At 40.4% G+C, this 20,938-nt stretch overlaps 1 protein-coding gene across 1 annotated transcript in view; it reads left to right on the top strand.

The window, feature by feature from the left end:
• Positions 1-1,043: 1,043 nt before the first annotated feature.
• Positions 1,044-20,938, top strand: part of FLT3 (fms related tyrosine kinase 3) — a 69,030-nt gene continuing 49,135 nt past the window's right edge. The window contains exons 1-2 of the mRNA XM_030562645.1: positions 1,044-1,140; positions 18,674-18,798. Of these exons, the coding sequence (XP_030418505.1) occupies positions 1,086-1,140; positions 18,674-18,798 (180 nt within the window). The 5' untranslated portion in view covers positions 1,044-1,085. The remainder of the gene's footprint in view (positions 1,141-18,673; positions 18,799-20,938) is intronic.

Below are 20,938 nucleotides of genomic sequence, written 5' to 3'. Positions count from 1 at the left end.
TTGCCAATGGACGGGGCAAATTACAGGAGTAATTGAGCTACAACATCAGATGCATATGTGGAGAAAGATATGGAGATGTGATTTAGAGACTAGAGCAAAGGACCAGGATAGGCTAACAGTGAGGGCCTTCCACTTTTAGATAGAATGACTCACTAACTCACTGTGAGAGTGGGCAAGTCAGGTGACCTTTTTTTGTACTCTAGACAAGCAAGCTGTAAAGCAAGCCATGGTAGGTCCTCACAGCTGCCGTATCTAAGTTTGAGCTTTCTTGTGGAGATTAATAGCTTCCTACACCCACCCACACAAACTGCTGCTTTATTCCTGTTCCAGCTCCACTTTCATTGGTAACAAATTTGTTTGTGATATTAGAAACAGAAACTTATCATTAAGAGTCTTAAACTGAGCAAGTCAGCTGATAGATTCTGACTAACAAAGTCTTAACCATCTGGAAGGGGCAGCTCTCAGTTTTAAAGTTTTCTCCCCCTTGTGATGACAAATGTTGCTGCATATTTCCATGAGACATTTAGAATCTCACTCGGATTTTTGCTTTGAATCTTCCTCTTTCGGATTGTTATCACAGCTTGAATGATGCACCTCTCTAAAGATACCAACAAAATATGTGGACTTTCAGCCATAGACTGAGCAGTAGAAACTGCAGTTGCTTCAAAAATTGGATTGTAATTAAAAGTCAACTCTGTCCAACCTGCCCTGGTATATTTTTATCAACACTTATGAGCTAAGGATTAAGGGAACACAAGAGAGAGAAATACAGTGGCACTAACATATCTAGTCTGGTTCACATAATGCAACTTCTTCTGCAATGATCCTTGCAACAGAAGGAAGAGACTCTCTGTCCCTCAGAGAGGCCCCTTATTCCCCCTTTCACAGCCATTTCCTTTGGGTGCAGGTCTCAGTTATATACATTCTTGGGCCTTTAGCTTTTGAAGAAGTGGTTTCATGGTTTAAAGGTTTGTGGTCACTGACGCGCACCCTTAAGAGAGGCACCTGCTGCGCTCAGTTTCACTCAGTTGGGTCTGGGGACTGCAGGCTCCAGTCAGGCAGGAGAATCTCTGGCACCAGCAACCATGAGACCACACCAAGCCAGCACCTGCACCAGCAGCAGCCCTCTTCAGCTACTTGGTAAGGGCACACACAGTACAAAGCCTCCTTCAGTCCTCCCTTACTATTATCTGATTCCTTTCTTCTTTTTTTCTCTCACTTCTGCATCCCCACTCTCTCCCTCTGTCTATCCCCTCCTGCTTCTCTTCTCTTACCCCTTCCATGGCTCTTTCACTCAGTCTTTTCTGCCCACCTCCTTTGACCTCCCTTTCACTCTTTTCTCCTCCTTTTTTCTCTTCCTTGCATACTGTTCTCTCTCCATCTCCTCTCCACCTTCACAATCTCCCCCTTCCCCATCCTCTTTCGGCTTTTACTCTCAGTGCACCCAGATTCATCTCATGTACAAGTAAGGAGTTCAGACTTAATGACAAAGTGGTTGTTTTCCAGTGTAAAGAATAGTAATACAGACTTGTTTGGATTGTTTTAAGCAATATGGGGCAATTTCTTAGCTAAACCTTATATGGAATACCATGGCAGAGTAAGATTTAATATTGCATTTGTGGGTTATTTGGTGGTGTTTTAGAGTAAATTATGTTGTTTTGTATTTCTGTTCTAGGGTGTAAGTGGAAGAACACATCATATTAAAATGTAGCAACTTCTGCCTGATTCAGTGCTACTGCAAAGCTTTTAGCTGTTAAAGACTTGGTTTCCCATTTAAAAAAAAATATTCCAAATGTTTTAATGTTAGGAGAAACGCAGAACACATTTATTGTATGTGAGATGCTTCCAAGCTACTTTCCTTTGTCTCTGAAATAAATTTTCCTTGCTTGAGGTGAGCTTGATCTAGTTATTACAAAATTCAGGAATGTCAATCAGGAGAGAAGTTTTTGTTTTTTTCCTGGCTCTGCCACAGCCCTGCTGTATGACTGGAAAAGTCATTTAATGATTTTGTTTCCCCAGTTGTATAAAGTGGATAATAAAACTTACCTGCCTTCCAGAGCTGTTATTAGGTATGGTTCATTAATGTTTGTAAACCTATTTGAGATCTGCCAAGGGAAGGTACAATAGAAATGAAAAGGATTATTTTATGATCTCCTGCTGCAAATGATTCTAATGAAATGAGTACTAAGCAAAACCTGTCAGGCTTAGATTTTGGTGTATTTTCTTCTAGAAAAGCAAAGGATGCAAACACAGTACAGTAATCTTTGTGGGAAACAGAGTTAGTGTAACATCCAATCTTGGACTTTGTTAGTCTTACACAGTGCATTAAAAACTAACCATAGTGTTACCATTAATTATTATCTGTATTACTGTAACCCTACAGCCCCCCATTGGGATCAGGGCCCCATTGAGTTAGTTGCTGTACAAACAGATAGTGAGAGACATTCTGTGCCCCAAAGACAAGATGGACAAAGGGTGAGAGAATGGGAGTATTATTACCTCCATTGTGTACCATGGTTAATTGTGTAGATATATAATTTGTCAATTCAGAAGTACAACAAGATTTTCACTGGGGATTATTGTCTCCATGCATATACAAATATGGTGCTTTTTAAAAAAAATCATTTTTAGAGTAGGAATTATGACTTTAGTGAGTGATAATGAGATTCTTAAAATTGAAGTAACCATTTCCTAAAACTTTCTAAAGGTTCTTCATTATTACTCGAAGTTTGAACTGAAAACGAATAATGTAGCAGGTCCAGGTCTGGCAGACTTTATACATCTGATTTTAAAATGTCATCAGAAAACTGTATTTGCCCAACAAAGAAAAGTTATGTTAAAATAACATTCAGAGATTCTCTAAAACTAAGATGATCAGGAAACTATAAAGTTAAGACTTCCACTCTATGTTTACCTCATATATCTGCATTTGCAGAAATCTCAGAACAGAGTGTCCTACGTTTGTTATTTGTTGCAATAACCAGGCAGCAAGACTTTGGAAAGGAATCCTGGGAGCATTATGAACCAGAACTTGTTTGGTTTATGACAATTAAAAGCTCCTCCCCTAATTGCTTTTCTGGCCATCCTAACCAGACACATGTGGTTAAAGGTAATATTATCTGGGGTGAAATTAGTTTCATTTGCACAAATCCAGGGAAGTGAAGTGCAGAGAGGTGGGGGAATAGGGCTGTTGTGCAGCTGCCCTCCCCACTTCATCCTGCAGTTTATGGGATGGAATCATTGCCTTTCTATGTCACTTGTGAATATGCATAATCACTGAACCTGAAACTGTCCAATGCCACCTTTCATGGCAGCCTATATGGGGCTGCCACTAAAATCTCTGCAACCACTATGGGTACAGAGACCCCATGTGGCTTTAGTAGTGGACCTCTCCATGCAGCCTCAATTGTGAGGAGCATGTAGTGCAGAGGGATTTGTGTTGGTTTGACTCACCAGAGTGAATTTCACCCTTAAGAAACAGTCCTGTTTTGTTTATATTTGCTACATTAATTTTTCATGACAGCTTTTCATGGGGTTTCCTGTAGTTTCAGGACAAATTAGAGGAATCAAGTCATGAGTTACTGATTTAGGTCCCAGTCTTGCAATGACGTTAATGGACATTTTGCATAAGAGCTGCAAGTTCAGGCCCTAAAAAGCTCCAGACTAGACAGCAGTTTCTCTGATTGCGCAAAAGCTGAAAGACAATAACATTGACATACATATCACAGAGCCTATAGAAAACAAAATTGAAGTGTGTAACATTCCTATGCAGGAGTACCAGAGAAGTCTGAGACTGGAGATTTCATTTCTATTTTTTAAACAGATAACAGAATTATTTGGGACCTAGATTTCTCCAGAATTTGTCAGTCTCACTGCAACGCAAAGATTACCTTCTTGTAAACCAATGGATAAAACACTCTAGAGCGTGTTCAGACATAGACCCATGCCACTGCCAGAAATGGTAAATCAGTAAACATCCAAGAGGCAGAATCATGTTTTATCCTGACTACACTCTCCTGAAGCATGTTAAACCTTTACGCAAGCCAAACAAATTCTTTGTACGAAACTAGTACATGCTCCGCTTACATGGTAAAACACAGTCGGATATACTGGACCACAATGTATCATTGCTTTGTCATACATTATCAAATCTTTTTTGTATCAAAAATTTAAGAAATGTTATTTCTGAAATGAAGATTCCTGAAGATAAAAAGGATTATTTGGATTTTTGCAACTGACTAAAACCGAGCTTGGTCTATCCATGCTGTATTTCCTTTGAAGATAGACCTTAGCATTTTCATTTGGGGAAACCAAAGTTTGCCCAACTTTCAAGCAGATAAACATTTGGAAGATGTACTAATTCAGCATATACCTAGCTACCATAGACAGGCTCCTGTCCCTGGCCACTGGCATCCATTCTGGATCTGTGCTCATCAACAGTGGAGACTTTAATGGGAGGGATTACAGGTTCCCTGCACTGCTCCACTGAGTGAACTGTCTGCTACCTGGTATATCCAGGGCTGAATCAAGGCACAAGATTCATAAACTATCCTAGTTTACTCTTATTTAGGGTATGTAGAGATCTGTATGTATATGGAGAATATAACTTTCAAAAGAGCTGAATATAAAATAGCAAAAGCAGTATCATTTAGACCCATTCACTCAGTTACTGTTGTCTTCGCTGTCATTTTGCTCTGCCAAGTTGAAGCAACCAGTAACTAAGAAAATTCTCAAGGTCCCTTCCAGTCCTACAATCTATGAATCTATGAACTCTCTCAAATGCCCCCTGGAAATGTTCACTGAAAAATCCAGGGACATGAAAGTAACACTAACGTCAGAAATAATGAAATGGGGGAATCAGGTTGTGGAAAAGAATTTCCAGAACCAAAAAAAAAAAAAGAAAAAAAGGAATAGCTGTAGAGGGTAACAAAGAAGACTAACTGGCTCACAAGACAGCAATGGAAGAGATCAAGGACTTCTCAGTTGAAGTGATCAAAACTGTTATAATAATTAAGAGGAAAGCGGGACTCAGCAAAACTAGGTCACAGCCAAGAACATCTAGAATTGTATATCTGAGTGGGCAAGGAAAACCCAGCTTTTGATTCACTTTGCGTTTAACACTGTTCCTCAGTTCCTTGACGTATCCTCCCACGAAGATGCTATAGGAATCAAAATAGAAGCACAGTGCAAAATACTGGATATGAGACTGTTTGTCTCTGTAACCCTAAGATCTAACAGGGACATTATGTTTGAAGGATAGAATCTTCTTTTTCCTGACATACTTCATGGAAGTCAAAAGGTTAAAAAAGACAGGATAGCTACTGTGTGGATGTCTTCCACCCAGTTCAAGTCCAACTAGGATAGTGAAGGAATATCTGTTGCCTATTCTAGGGCACATCCTTGGAAACCACACTGCTTAAAAAAGCAAACAACCCCCTCACCCACAAATTGACTTGTAAAGTAGAACAATAATTACGCTACTTTTTACAGTATAGGTTTAATTGTGTAAGTAAGACTGTCTTGCTGTATGAGCCATAAGTATGTTTTGGACAAATACTTATTGGGTTACGGCATGTTCCTTTATGGTGTAAACACATTTAGTTTTACATTTATAAAACTATTTTATAATTGTATTTTTTTTCACAGTTATCTGGCTCATTGCCGTATATGACAAGCAGTGATACATTAGCACAAACCCTATAATTATTTTAAATATATTATTGATTCATTTTTACCTCTTTTACACTTTTTTAGCAAAGCTCTTCTTAACTTGCTGACAGGCTTTTCCTCCCCCCAACAAACAGAACACAAGGAAACCAGCTGTAGTGGAAATTATTGTTTTAATTCAGAGGGGAAATGTATACCATACTAGGGTGACAAAGAGTATCATTTCTTCAGTGACTGTCAGTGACATATACATTCTTGTGTTTTCGTTTCTCTATTTCATGGAAACTATTCTCTTTGGAGGCAAGTTATTATGGCCCAGACCCTGCAGCACTTCCTCCTGTGAGTACTTCATACTCACAAGAAGTTAGTAGCTCCATTAACATCAGTGGAACTATTCTTGTAACAGGACTGAGCCCTCAGTGTGTAAACCTGAAGGGTATTTTTGATATCCTTTTAAAAAACAATGCAAAAAGTCTCGTATTATCAGGTGAAGCTAGTGGGTTTATACAAATACTTTGGTTTTCACCTGAATAAATTGCATGGTTTTCATGGAATGGGCACAAGTTCACAAATCACTGTATATAGCCAAGAACCCTGATGGTCCAAAGCCACACGATGATTGGCTAGTTGGCTTTTTTTGATTATGTCTGTCACAGCCATTTACCAACTCCCAGTCCCATTTGGAACTTCAGCACACACACACACGCACAGACACAGACACAAAATACTCTTTGTTCCTGGATCAAGATGCAGTTAAGGGGCTGGTTAATATGGGGGACAAAAATAAGGAACCCGTGAGGATGGAAGATGAATGGAAGCAGTTATGGGAGTATGGAGAGTGAGGGTCTAAAGAAGAAAAAGTCACTCTTTAAATCCTTCCACCAAATGGCAAGTTACTATTTCTTGTTTGCAGTGTTGTTGTAGCTGTGTTGGTCCCAGGATATTAGAGATAGAAGGTGGGTGAGGTAATATCTTTTACTGGACTATTTTTTGTTGGTGAAACAGACAAAATTTTGAGCTATTTCAGCACTGGTTGGTGGCCCTTTCTGTCACTTTTAACCTTCTTTCCAAATAGGGAACTTTTCAGCAGTCCAAATTAATGTGAATTTATAAATTAAAGTGAATTGAAAGTAGCTGTCAAGCCACAGAGTGCTCCTGGAAGAGCACTGACTGCAACAGGGCTGCATGCGGGCACAGGAGTCTACCTGCACAGAGCTCATGGCAGTATCGTGGCCCATGGGCCCAACATGTTCCCACTGTAGCCAAGAGAAGTTTTGCCATTTATTTAAATAGGAGCATGATACACACTCAATTCCCACAAGCAAAATAACAGTATGGTAGTTTGAGAAATTTACTTTATAAAATTTAAGATGCAGAATCACAGGGACTGAAGGACAAGTAACTTAGCAAGGTGAAAGGTAAATGAAAGTTTGGATAAAAAGAACATCAGATTGGAAATAAGGTGTACATTTTTAACAGTGAGGGTAATTAACCACTGGAATAATTGACCAAAGGTCGGCGTGGATTCTCTATCACAGGCAATTTTTAAAATCCAGAATGGATGTTTTACTAAAAGATCTGCTCCATGAATTATTGTAGGGGAGTTCTATGGCCTGTGTTATACAGAAGGTCAGACTAGATGAGCACAATGATTCCTTCTGGCCTTGGAATCTATGTATTTGTCCAAGAGTTCTAAAAGAATTTAGGAAAGAAGTGGCTGAGCTGATCACAAATGCATACATTCTCTCATTAAAATCAGCTACTGTTACCAGAGCTATGGCAACTCCTATGTAGCTGGAAATATTAGAAAGAGAAGCAGAAAAATGGAAAGCTAATTAATATATACAAAATAATCCAAAACATAAATTCATTCAATGGGGAAAAGAAACCTGGACAGCATAAATGATGAAACAGGAATAGGAGTGACAAACAGCAAATTAGATATGAATTTGCAATGCAAGATGACAGCAAAAAAAGTCAGTAAGAGTTTGAGCTGCATATGCAGTGGTATCACATGAGAAACATTATTGATCTTTGTGTCGTCATTATCCTTCTTGTCCTAGAGAGGGAAGCTGAAGCACAGAGAGGCAAAGCGACTTGCCCATGGATTCACAGTGAGTCAATGGCGGAGCAGACAAAGAATCCAGGTCTCCTGGCACTCAGCTTGGTGTACCATTGAAGAAACAAATGTAGAAAGTGGGTGTCACGGACAGAGGAATATAATGCAAATCCCAAAATGGGATCACTTATCTAAAATCACTAAGTAACTATGAATCTGGCTATGATGAAGCTTATATATGACCATTAACCAGCCTCTTCTAACTAAGCAAGGTACAATAGTAAAAAGGAATAATTTTACTGAGAAATAAAAACTGATGAAATCTATACTCAGGGTGCGACGAATAGGTAAGGCTCAGTAGGTGGTGGTCAAACTCTTGGAAATGGTGACCAGGAAGAAGAGACTGATAATGAGTTAGGAGTGATGTGGTAGGATGCGGAGGTGAAGGAATAAATTCCTCTTCCCCCACAGCTATTGCCTAGCTGATGATAGACAATGGAGAATGAGAAAAAGTTTTAGGAAGATTGAAAACTGATTGGTGAGCAGAGCTTTGATAGACTTGTTACAGGTGTGACAGTCATCTTCTCTGGGCATATGTCAGGAGGAGGGCTGAAATTGGTGTTCCTGAAGTAGGCTGGATGGGAGCTGCTGCTTCTCCTTCATGCATTCTAAGAGATCTTTTAGATTCGGGCCTAGATGAAGGCACAATGGATTGGACAAACTGGAGATGTCTATTACCAGAACAGCCAAGAGAGATTTGTTATTTTGTGTTTTAGACTGATGTAGTATCTCTTCAAGAATGGGATAGTAAAGTCCAACAGAATAATAGGCAAGAAGATGAATGCACTTGCTGAATATTTATTGCTGCTGCACTTAGTTTGTTTGTCCTGGCTCCAAAAATAACATTTCTTGTTTCTTCAGAAATTAGTGCTAATCTGGAATTTTCTTTCAGCTTTGGAGATCCTTCCAAAAAGGGATAATACTTTAAGATTGATGCCTTTGAATGAAAACAAGAGGATGTTTGAAATAGAGCTGTTAACCAAAAACACCAATGTGAAAGAGAAAATTAGGAAGAGGTCTGGTTTCCAGATTTTAAATCAATATTCTGATGATGTAATATTTATATTATTGTACTGTCCAGAGGCCCTGTTGTTCAAGATGCTGCCCAGAAGAGTTTACAGTCGATGAGCATATCTACACAGTTTGTGCACCTATTTAACTAGTTTTTAGTTATTTGCATAATCAGTAATTTTAGTTAATTTGGTGCAAAAATTTTGCATAGACAAGGCTTAAGAAAACATTTACAAGTAATTTTTAAGAAAAATGGAATGCAAATCCTTAGCTTCCAATTAGAGAGAGAACTGGTTAAACTAGTTGTGAGCTATGAAACTATCCATAAGGAATGCATATATATTCCATACACATTGCTCTGTGAAATATGCAAAGGGAATTTGATTATAGGGTGTAAGGAATAGTTTGCATGTTGCATAAACAACTTAATTCAAAGAAGTCAAAGTTAGCATAGGGAAAAACATAATGGGTGAAATCCTGGACCCACTAAAACTGAGGGCAAAATTCCCATTCACTGTAAAGGGGCTAATGTGTCAGCCTGAGAGTAAGTGGGTGTATCTTTCGATGACTGTTGTGTCTGCTTTCTGTAGGGCTGAATTTAGCCCTTAGTGTGTAAGACAGTCCACATAGGTTTTACTTGCATGCTAAAGGAGTGGAAAGATGTAAAATACACCAGATAAAAAGGGCACCATATTATTGGGTTTATTTTGGCACCCATTCAGGAAAGGGGGCTGGATTATATCTGTTCAGACTCCAAGATCAGCACTTCAGAAGCTTCAAAAGGGAGTTCATGCTTACCAGATCTAACATACTGTTCATGAAGATGAGATGCTTATCTAAGACTTTTATCATTTCTTGTCTTCACAATCTGAATCATCATTTGTTCTATCAAATTTGTGACTTGGATCCTCCTGTACAGAATTACATGTACACTAGCTTGTTTTCGGTATTTATTGTTTTATGTTTTGAACCTTGTTGCGTGTACAGATCTGTGACTGCAGTGAAACAGTCTGACATTGAACACTATGGGCCAAAGCCTGCTGAGAATTCAATGGATAGGTTGCTGCAGGAAGAAGATGGAGGAAGGAAGTCTTCCTTCTGCCTCACTATCTCCAAGAAGCAGGGCAGGATTTCCACCTGGTGGTAAGAGGGGGTACTGCCACTAGTTCCACCAGTACACCAAGGAATTGGGGAAGATTTTCAGCAAAAATGCTGTGGATGCAGACTGCTCCTTTTATGAAGCAGTAATCAGGTGCATCCTCCTGCCTCTCTCTCCCCACCACCAAAGGAACTGTGAGCTAATCTTCTCTGCAATTGGAGGATGGCTTTGCATATTAGTTGAGCTAGCCCTACTCCCTTGTTTTCCCTCTTCTTTGCCTCTCCCAGTAGTAAAGGGTAAAGTAGGGAAGTGAAGTGAAGCAGAGTGAAGTTTGCGTAGCCAAAGAGCTAGGAGATAGACCATACATTTTCTAGAAGCTGAGCATTATGTTTCAAGTATAATCTGAGTGTCTGGGGAAGGTCTCACAGAGATAAAATAGCGATAGGCATCAGGAGCACTAAGAAGATGACAATGTATTGCCTAGTCTAGAATGAATGTTCCAAATAATATGTGTTATATGGAGACTGATGCCAATTGAAAAAAAGCCTAAGCAAATGCAAAGAACTATACTGATTGAAAGAAAATAAACGAAGTTTCAATACACTGTTTCTAGGAATGAAATTGCCAATCAGTCTTTTTTGTTTAATTCTATTTTTGTTCAGAACACAGCAGCCTATTTATTCAGTAGCATAGGCTCCTCAGATGATATCACTGCATACTCTGCTCTTTTCATGGGTTTCCTATTAAATCCTGATTCAGATTCAAAGTTTCAGTACTCATCTGCAAAGCTCTCCATGGGATCGTTCCAATTTACTTCAAGGACTACTTCACTCTATGGGCTTGTCTACATTTCAAAAGTTGATCATGTTTGAACACGATTGTCATCAATTGAGTTAAATGACTCAGGGTTGCCCATGACAGACTTGTCAGTGTACACCAGAAAAAATCATGCTCACTTTCATGTCAACTAATCATGATTAATTATCATGATTTAAACCCTGGTGCCAATACAGTGCTGAACATTATTTATCCTGGCCTACAGTGACCAGCAAAGTTGTGGTCAGCAGCATCATACTCATGTCATCTGATTATTTACAATATTGTTCAAAGACAATATAATTCTGTAATGTAGAAAAAATCCTAATATGAAGGTATCCTCTGTGACAGCTATATTCCTCTGGAACAATGGAACTATTTAAATAACAGTACAGTGATGGGTGTGGTATAAGAACTAAGACAGATGGGTAGTTAAATGGATCTGAGAAGAAAATACAAAGGAGCCACACACAAGCACGGCCATGCATTGGGGGAGAGAGGTGGTGTTAGAGGTATATTGCCACTGGGGTAGCATGTGTGCAGAAATATTAATGAAGCTGTGCAGCTACACACTGGCTTGAGTTTAAGACAAGGGGGGCAATGGACCCTTCCTCGCCACCCCTCTGGGTGGCTTGCACCTCAAGAGACAGTAGGAGAAGTCCCTGTGCTCAGAAAGCAGAGCCAATAATTGCACCTGGCCATTCTATAGGAGACCATATCAGAACTGCCAACTCAAAAGATCAAAAAGCATGAGCTGGACCACCTCATGAGATCAAAACTCATGAATCAGATCCCAAAAGATCATGAGATTGTCTGCACAAATTATTTTGGGGAAGTTCTATAGTCTGTGTGATCACCTAGTCCAGAGCTCGGCAACCTCTGGCACTCGGCTCACCAGGGTAAGCACCCTGGTGGGCTGGGCCAGTTTGTTTACCTGCCACGTCTGCAAGTTCGGCTGATCGCGGCTCCCACTGGCCATGGTTCACCGTCCCAGGCCAATGAAGGTGGCAGGAAGCCATGGCCAGCACATCCGTCGCCCGCACCACTTCCCGCCGCCCCCATTGGCCTGAGATGGTGAACCACAGCCAGTGGGAGCCGCAGTCTGCCGAACCTGCTGACACAACAGGTAAACAAACTGGCCTGTTCCGTCAGGGTGCTTACCCTGGCGAGCCGCATGCCAGAGGTCGCTGACCCCTGATCTAGTATGACCTGTAGTACAACAGTCCTTTCTGGCCTTGGAATCTATGAATAATTGGGTCATCAGTATAGCCAACTCTGATAGGATATGTGGTATTTTTCTTAACACCTCAGCCCGACTCCTGATTTTTGAATATTTGAGGTTGCCAGTACCATGTCATTACTGGAAAAGTTTGAAACTTCACACCCATGTATTTTCACTGCAGACCTATTAGTTTTCCCAGTAACTAGATTGCAACTAAGCTGCAGGGGTCTTTGCCTCCCACATATACTGCCATTAAGTATGCTACTGGACCAAAGACTTCTTTTGACCATTTCTTGTAACCACCTTCCTCTTAACTTCTCTGCTTCTGTACTCTTTATGGGGGCAGGTTGTGCTGGAAAGAATATTTAGTGTAATTCCACTCAATAGATAGGCTTATGCAGGCAGCCTTGAAAGATTGTCTGCATTACTAAAGGGATCCATATTAATCTACATACAGCAAAACTACATTTTAAAATGTTACTTAGGTTGCAAGGTCAAGCACTGAAAAGTTAGAAAATGCCAGATCTAGGGTTGCCCATGCAGCCTTAATTCCGCCCCCTTGTGCATTCGCCCTGTGCGCTGAATGGGGCAAGGGTCCTGTGGAAAAAATAGTATGTGGTCATGACTGCACCATAGTGTAGCTGCAACAGAGTTCTTTTCTTTTCTTATATCTGCACCTCTTCCCCTGCTACAGCTGGTTGGGCAGCTCCCAGGTGTCCCCAGTAAAGTGACTGCTGCTGCTCTGGCAGTGATGTGAGCCTGGCACTTTGGAATGTTTGTGTGTTCAGTTATTATTTTGGCAAGCTGCCAAATTTTTCCTGAAGGACACAAACAAGAGATGGGAAAGGGCAATTTTTAACAGTTTGTGTCTCAGCAAAAGATAAATAGAATTTCATGGGACAAAGAAAAGGCACTTTGTTAACCTGAGGGCATTTCCCTTGTTGACTACCAAACCTGTTGCAAACAATGGCAGTATTAGAGCTTCTCAAAAAAAGGGTCACATAAAAACATAAGAAAGGCCATACGGGTCAGACCAATGGCCCATCTAGCTCGTATCCTGTCTTCAGACAGTGGCCAATGTTAGGTGCTTCAGAGGGAATGAACAGACCAGGGCAATTATTGATTGATCCATCCCCTGTTGTCCACTCCGAGCTTCCGACAGTCCAATGCTAGGGACATCCAGAGCATGAGGTTGCATCCCTAGTCTAGTAAGACATTTGATACGGTCTAGTAAGGCATTTGATACGGTCTCATATGATATTCTTATAGATAAACTAGGAAAGTACAATTTAGATGGGGCTACTATAAGGTGGGTGCATAACTGGCTGGATAACCGTACTCAGAGAGTAGTTATTAATGGCTCCCAATCCTGCTGGAAAGGTATAACAAGTGGGGTTCCGCAGGGGTCTGTTTTGGGACCGGCTCTGTTCAATATCTTCATCAACGATTTAGATGTTGGCATAGAAAGTACGCTTATTAAGTTTGCGGACGATACCAAACTGAGAAGGATTGCAACTGCTTTGGAGGACAGGGTCAAAATTCAAAATGATCTGGACAAATTGGAGAAATGGTCTGAGGTAAACAGGATGAAGTTCAATAAAGATAAATGCAAAGTGCTCCACTTAGGAAGGAACAATCAGTTTCACAATACAGAATGGGAACAGACTGTCTAGGAAGGAGTATTGCAGAAAGAGATCTAGGGATCATAGTGGACCACAAGCTTAATATGAGTCAACAGTGTGATACTGTTGCAAAAAAAGCAAACGTGATTCTGGGATGCATTAACAGGTGTGTTGTAAACAAGACATGAGAAGTCATTCTTCCGCTTTACTCTACGCTGGTTAGGCCTCAACTGGAGTATTGTGTCCAGTTCTGGGCACCGCATTTCAAGAAAGATGTGGAGAAATTGGAGAGGGTCCAGAGAAGAGCAACAAGAATGATTAAAGGTCTTGAGAACATGACCTATGAAGGAAGGCTGAAGGAACTGGGTTTGCTTAGTTTGGAAAAGAGAAGACTGAGAGGGGACATGATAGCAGTTTTCAGGTATCTAAAAGGGTGTCATCAGGAGGAGGGAGAAAACTTGTTCACCTTAGCCTCCAGTGATAGAACAAGAAGCAATGGGCTTAAACTGCAGCAAGGGAGATTTAGGTTGGACATCAGGAAAAAGTTCCTAACTGTCAGGGTAGTTAAACACTGGAATAGATTGCCTAGGGAAGTTGTGGAATCTCCATCTCTGGAGATATTTAAGAGTAGGTTAGATAAATGTCTATTGGGGGTGGTCTAGACAGTATTTGGTCCTGCCATGAGGGCAGGGGACTGGACTCGATGACCTCTCGAGGTCCCTTCCAGTCCTAGAGTCTATGAGTCTATGATCATCTTGGCTAATAGCCATTGATGGACATATCCTCCATGAAATTACCTAGTTCTTTTTTTAAATCAGTTATAGTTTTGGCCTTCACCACATTCCCTGACAATGTGTTCCTCAGTTTGATTATGTGAAGAAGTACTTCCTTTTGTTTGATGTAAACCCACTTCTTATTAGTTTCATTGGGTGACCCCTGGTTCTTGTGTTATATAAAGGAGTAAATAGCACTTCCTTATTCACTTTCTCCACATCATTCATCATTTTACAGATCTCTATCATATCCCCTTTTTATTATCTCTTTTCTAAACTGAACAGCCCCAATCTTATTAATCCTTCTTTATATGGAAGCTGTTCCATACCCTCAATCATTTTTGTTGTCCTTCTCTGTACCTATTCCATGTCTAAGATACCTTTTTGAGATGTGTTGACCAGAACTGCATGCAGTATTCCAGGTGTGGGTGTACTATGGATTTAGATAGTGGCATTATGCTATTTACTGTCTTATTAACTATCCATTTCCTAATGGCTCCTAACATTCTGTTTGCTTTTTTGACTGCCACCGCACATTGAGTGGATGTTTTCAGAGAACTATCCACAATGATTCCAAGATCTTTTTCGTGAATGGTAACAGCTAATTTAGACTCCATCATTTTGTAGGTATATTGTTGGAGTTATGTTTTCCAATGTACATTACTTTGCATTTATCAATATAGAATTTCATCTGCCATTTTGTTACCCAGTCACCCAGTTTTGTCAGGTCCCTCTGTAACTCCTTGCAATCTGTTTTGTACTTAAATATCCTGAGTAATTTTGTATCATCTTCAGATTTTGCTGCTTCATTATTTACCCCTTTTTCCAGATCATTTAGGAATATGTTAAATAGGACTGGTCCCAGTTCAGATCCCTGGGGGACACCACTATTTACCTTTCTCCATTCTAAAAACTGACCATTTATTCCTGCCCTTTGTTTCCTGTCTTTTAAGCAGTTACTGATCCATAAGAGAACCTTCCCTCTTATCCCAAGACAGCTTACTTTGCTTAAGAGCATTTGGTGAGGGACCTTGTCAAAGGCTTTCTCAAAGTACACTAGATCCACTGAATTACCCTTCTCCATATGTTTGTTGAGCCCCTCAAAGAATTCTAGAAGCTTGGTGAGGCATGATTTCCCTTTACAAAAGCAGTGTTGACTCTTCCCCAACCAATCGCATTCATCTATTTATCTAATAATTCTGTTCTTTACTATAATTTCAACCAGTTTGCCTAGTACTGAAGTTAGTTTTACTGGCCTGTAATTGCCAGGATCATCTCTGGAGCCTTTTTTATAAATTGGTATAATGTTAGCTATCCTCCAGTCATCTGGTATAGAAGCTGATTTAAGTGATAGTTTACATGCCACAGTTCGTAGTTCTGCAATTTTATATTTTAGTTCTTTCAGAACTCTTGGGTGAATACCATCTACTCCTGGTAAGAAACCTTTATAATGGAAAATATTAGATAATTTAAATATAGGAGTCACCACCACCATCATCTATAATATCATACTGAAAACAGCTAAAACAATCACTGCAGGCTAGCAACTGATAAAGAAGGTAGAATAGAGAAGTCTTGTGTCCTAACACCTTGAATAATATTTTATGGTCAGTGAACCAGAAACAGTGTGCTATTCCTGAAATTCACATTCAGTGAGTACTCATGTAATATTATTATTCCTAACATTAAACTTAAGGCTGCTTTATCTGTGTATGACATCTCAGTTTTTGTCAGGTGGCATAGTGCTTAGGCCCCGGGATTCGAAGTGCCAGATGACCATCTGTGAGACCATTTCAGAGGCATAATTGTATATCTAAGCAAGATCTGATGTCACTTTATAATCCACAATCTCTGTTTTAGTTACATATAAACATAAGGTGCATTCCTCTCACTGTGAATAGGAATGTTAGTGTGAATGATGACTTCTCTGTAACTTGAAGTCTTTAAACCATGATTTGAGGTCTTCAGTAACTCAGCCAGAGGTTAGGGGTCTATTTCAGGAGTCGAGGTGGGTGAGGTTCTGTGGCCTGCAATGTGCGGGAAGTCAGACTAAATGATCACGATGTTCCCTTCTGACCTATGAGTCTATGAAGCTATTACCCCTTCATTCTCTAGAAAGCTTGAGTTTCGAGGCTGTTCTTTCTGGATATAACACTGGTGTAGTTTGCAAACTTCAGAATTACTTTGTCTGGGAATATAATAATTTTGCCTCTGTTACTTTAGCTAAACCCGCTCCTGGTTTGAAAATAAAATCTAACATATAATTCTAGTGGATCAGCAATCTGCTTAATGCTTAACTAGCAGAAAAGTAGCTTCTCAATTCAATATCTGCCCCAAAAATCAGGGTCTTTGCCCTGGATATTAGCAGTTAAATTTGCTACCTGTTACTTGCCTTTTAGCAGCATTTTTCCAGGTATGTACTTTCAGAACCATATTGCAGGATTGCAGTTTAAATGTTGGGCGAAATCCTGACCCCACTGAAATCAATGAAAGTTTTACCATGGACTTCAATGAGACTAGGATTTCAGAGGGTATGCAGAGGTCTTCCAGGGCATACATCAACTCCTCTAGATATTTGCCTAGTTTTACAACAGGCTACATAAAAAGCACTAGTGCAGTCAGTACAAACTAAAATTTCATACAGACAATGACTTGTTTGTACTGCTCCATATACTAAGCACTGAAATGTAAGTACAATATTTATATTCCAATAGATTTATTTTATAATTGTATGGTAAAAACAAGAAAGGATGCCATTTTTCAGTAATAGTGTGCTGTGAACGCTTTTGTATTTTTATGTCTGGTTTTGTAAGCAAGTAGTTTTTAAGTGAGGTGAAACTTGGGGTACGCAAGACAAATCAGACTCCTGAAAGGGGCACATAGTCTAGAAAAGTTGAGAACCACTGATCTAAACTGTCTTTAACTATCGGCAATTTTGGTGGCTTCATCACCTGCCTTGATATTCTGTTTCACTGCTCAGTTATTCTTGCTGTGACTGCATTTTCCTAATATCTAGCCTAAATTTTTCCTTCTTTAACTTCAGACTCTTGCTTCAAATCCAACCACCTTAAGAATCAATTTAAACAATGTGGCAGAGGCTTTTTAAGTGTTTTGAAAGAAGAGTCCCATGATGTTATTTTGGGATCCCATGCTTATTTATACAGTTGAGGGCCAGCTTGAGGAGCTTGTCAAAATCACACACAGATCACTCCTCTGAGTTAGTTCCTTATTCTTACTTCTCTTTTTCTTTTTTCTGTGCATACTTAGGTCTTGGGTTACTGTATTACACCTATAGGGCTAGAGTGTGCTTTTTTTAAGCCATGGCCCTGCATGAGGCTAGTGTGGAGCCACACCACACCATCCAGAGCACAAAAGAGATTGTACCTCACAGCAAGCAGAATCTTTCCGGTGCTGCCCCTTGGGCACATGGAGAATATAATTTGCTCGATCCATTGGGATGTTAACCCTTAGTGTCGTTGCCAGACTCCACGGGCCACTGTGAGGTTGTGGAGGGGAAATCCAGGACCTTACCTCCTTCTTGTCATTCTCTGCCTCTTTTCCAGCATCCTGCTCCACAGGAAAAGCAGAAGCAATGGTCCCTTTGCTCCCCAGAATCCAGGGAGCACAGGGAAGCTACTGGGAGTGTCTGTGTAAGTGGGGGAAGCTTTTTACTCTCCCATCTGCCTTGGCATGGTTGCCCAGAGGTTGCTCACAAACTGGGACATAATGTTGCTTATGATCATTTTATCCTATCTTTAAGATTATAAGTAAAAATGTAAATCATAAAGAGTAAGGAAATTCCTCACTTTCTATGTAGGGCTAAGTACTGCCATGGCAAGTGCAGCAGGAATGAGAATTGCCGGGCAGGATTCTATGGGTGAGCTGGGAGTGGGATGAGGACATGTGTGGGGCTGCACTTTGCTGAGTTCCTGAGTGAGAGATGAATCATCTTGGTGACAACAGGCAAGTTGAAACATTAGCTGGCAGCTAAGAGATTCTGACCTGATGCTGCTGAGGCATTCGGAGCATGACCCTTTAAGAGATTCTGATGCATAAGAGAACTAGAAGATGTGGCACATGGTTTGTAATGGGTTTTTTATTTTGCATTTATTTTTATTCTAAAGCACTCTCCAAGATCCATAGGAGGCAGTCAGACAGTCATCCAGTCTGCAAGTATAAACTCAGATTGTGCAAGTGCACGTATGTACATGGACTTTTGCCTCCTTTTTTGTAAAAATATCTCTCTATATATGTTTTCTTGCATTCTATTTTTATTAAAATCATGTTTATCCCCATCCCCACGTAGAAATATGACTGTATCTGTTTTCCAATTTGGTCTTGCAGTTCTTGCTATTACAGCAATGACTTTCACTTCTGCAATAAGCCAACATATATCAGAGATTACGTGCATGTTAATCAACCAGCAGAGTAAAGATTCAAGAACGCTGGAGTCATCAGTATTTCTAGAGGTAAGCTAACAGTGAATGAATAGCCAACCATAAAAAAAAAAATTAGCCTCATTCAATATTAGGAAAAATATTAGTAGAGAAGGAAGCTTTAAAATCCATGCTGAGTTTAATATTTTTGAACTAGAAATAAGAGAAATATCTAAAACGGAACATTTGATCAATACTATGAGACTGTCTCACATAATTTGGCCTGAATTATTCACCTCTGAGTATATTTTGAAATGTATAAAGAAAAGGAAGTGTATGATTAGAAAGACAAATATTTTGGACATGGACTATGGCATCAAAGATGGATGTGTTGATCAAAAATCAATTTTCCCTTCCAGTGATGAGTTATTGGAGGGCTTGAAGGTCAACAACAGACCCTGTGCAACTGAAACCTGTTATTTCTTTTAGAGACTTAATTACAGAGACAATCCTATACAATCTTTTAATTCTTGGACAAATAAATGGATAGTTCTACACACCCAGAAGTAAATTAAGAAGGTCCATGATTTTCCAGTGCTGGCTACGAAAAACGGAACACTCAAAATTGCAGCAACATGTTCTTCTGAATGCAAGAACGTGAAGAATGTCCACCTCCTCTTGTCACAGAAAAATCAGATAGCACACATTTTTATGAAGATTACCAAGAGTTTCTATGGGATGGTAATCCCACTTCTGTAATTGTATGTTCTCATCTGTATAATGGTGCTTTCTACAATATTCCACTGGTATTCATGTTCTGCTGCTTATGTCACATACTTTTCCATATCAGTCAGCTAATTGTCAATGTGATAATCTGATTTAGTAAGTTCAAATTTTGTAGAGCTAGACTGTGCCATTTTATTTCGCTGAGCAGAATAAGGGGGTTTCTCTAGCTACTCCCCATTGGCAAATGGGCAGGGAAGTGGAAGAGATGGGCAGGCATTTGGATGGAAACTTGGCTTTTCCCCCTGTTCCCCTCCATCCCTCACTGGGAAGAGTAACTGGCCAGGCACAATGGAAGGAAATAACATGCACCCTTTCATGTGCTGCAGTGAGTTATTTACTTTCACACACACCCACACCCCATCCCAAGCCACGCAGAAAGAAATCTTGGGGCTGCTCTTAGAATGGAGTAGTTACATGCCACCCTTTTACTCAGGCTGAGCCTAAAGGCTCAACTATTCTTCACTGGCTTTCAGAACCAGCATAGAATATTGATTTTTCCATTTGAGGTTCTCCTTTAGCCAGTATTTAATTTGTGCCAGGGCTTGCTGGGGCTAAGTCCCGGCACCTCTAGGCTTGGCAATTCATAGCCCTGGCACCTCTGGGCTTGGCAGTTCATAGCCCTGGCACCTCTGGGCTTGCTGCATCAGTGATGAATGTAAAAAAAAATTGCTTAAGCCCTGACACCTAATTGCTTGAGCCTCGGGACCTCTTTCACTATAAATTAAGCACTGCCTTTACTGATAGACAAAAGTGAGTAAATGCATGATAAGGAAGGTCATGGTGTCTATAGTCTGTTCCGTGGTACAGTACAAAGCATGGAACAGAACTCCAGCAATATACAGAATGACGCACGCATGGTGCTAAGAGTTTTCCTTGCCTTGGGTTTGCAGTAGAGGCCTGAAGGAAAAGGATGGTCTTGCAGTTCTTTTATCCATGGAAATACCTAAAGGTAGGTGAAATCTGGAGTGAAAGCTTGAGTGAAGTGTGATCTTAGGCCTGGGCTGCGCTACAAGGTTAGGTCAAAGTAAGCCCCTTGTGTTGACCTAGTTGTTGTGCATGTGTCTACACTTTGTCTCCCACTGATATAAGTGCCACATTACAGCAATGCAGTAACAACACCTTCCCCAGAAGCACTGAGCCATGGTTGATGTACTGAGGATGGTGTAGCACGAATGTAGACACTGTGTTACCTATGTGGATCCTAACAGTCCCCAGTAGTTTTCCCATGCTGCCCGACACTGACCACTCCGGTCACAATTGTGAACTTTACTGCCCCGGGGTCATGGAGACCATAAGGCCCCCTGCCTTTAAAACCCTGTGAATTTTTTAAATGCTTTCTCCTGATTGTCCAGCACGGTGAGCACACCTAGTAGCTCTCCACTGTTGTGTGCGACTGCCCAGCTGGCCATGCTGGCTACACATGTCAGATGTGCTCCTGCCTAGAGTA

This window comes from Gopherus evgoodei, chromosome 1 (genome assembly GCF_007399415.2).
Source record: "Gopherus evgoodei ecotype Sinaloan lineage chromosome 1, rGopEvg1_v1.p, whole genome shotgun sequence".
NCBI lineage: Eukaryota > Metazoa > Chordata > Testudines > Testudinidae > Gopherus > Gopherus evgoodei.
Note: the sequence above shows the minus strand (reverse complement) of the source record. Positions and strands in the feature narration are given on the sequence as shown.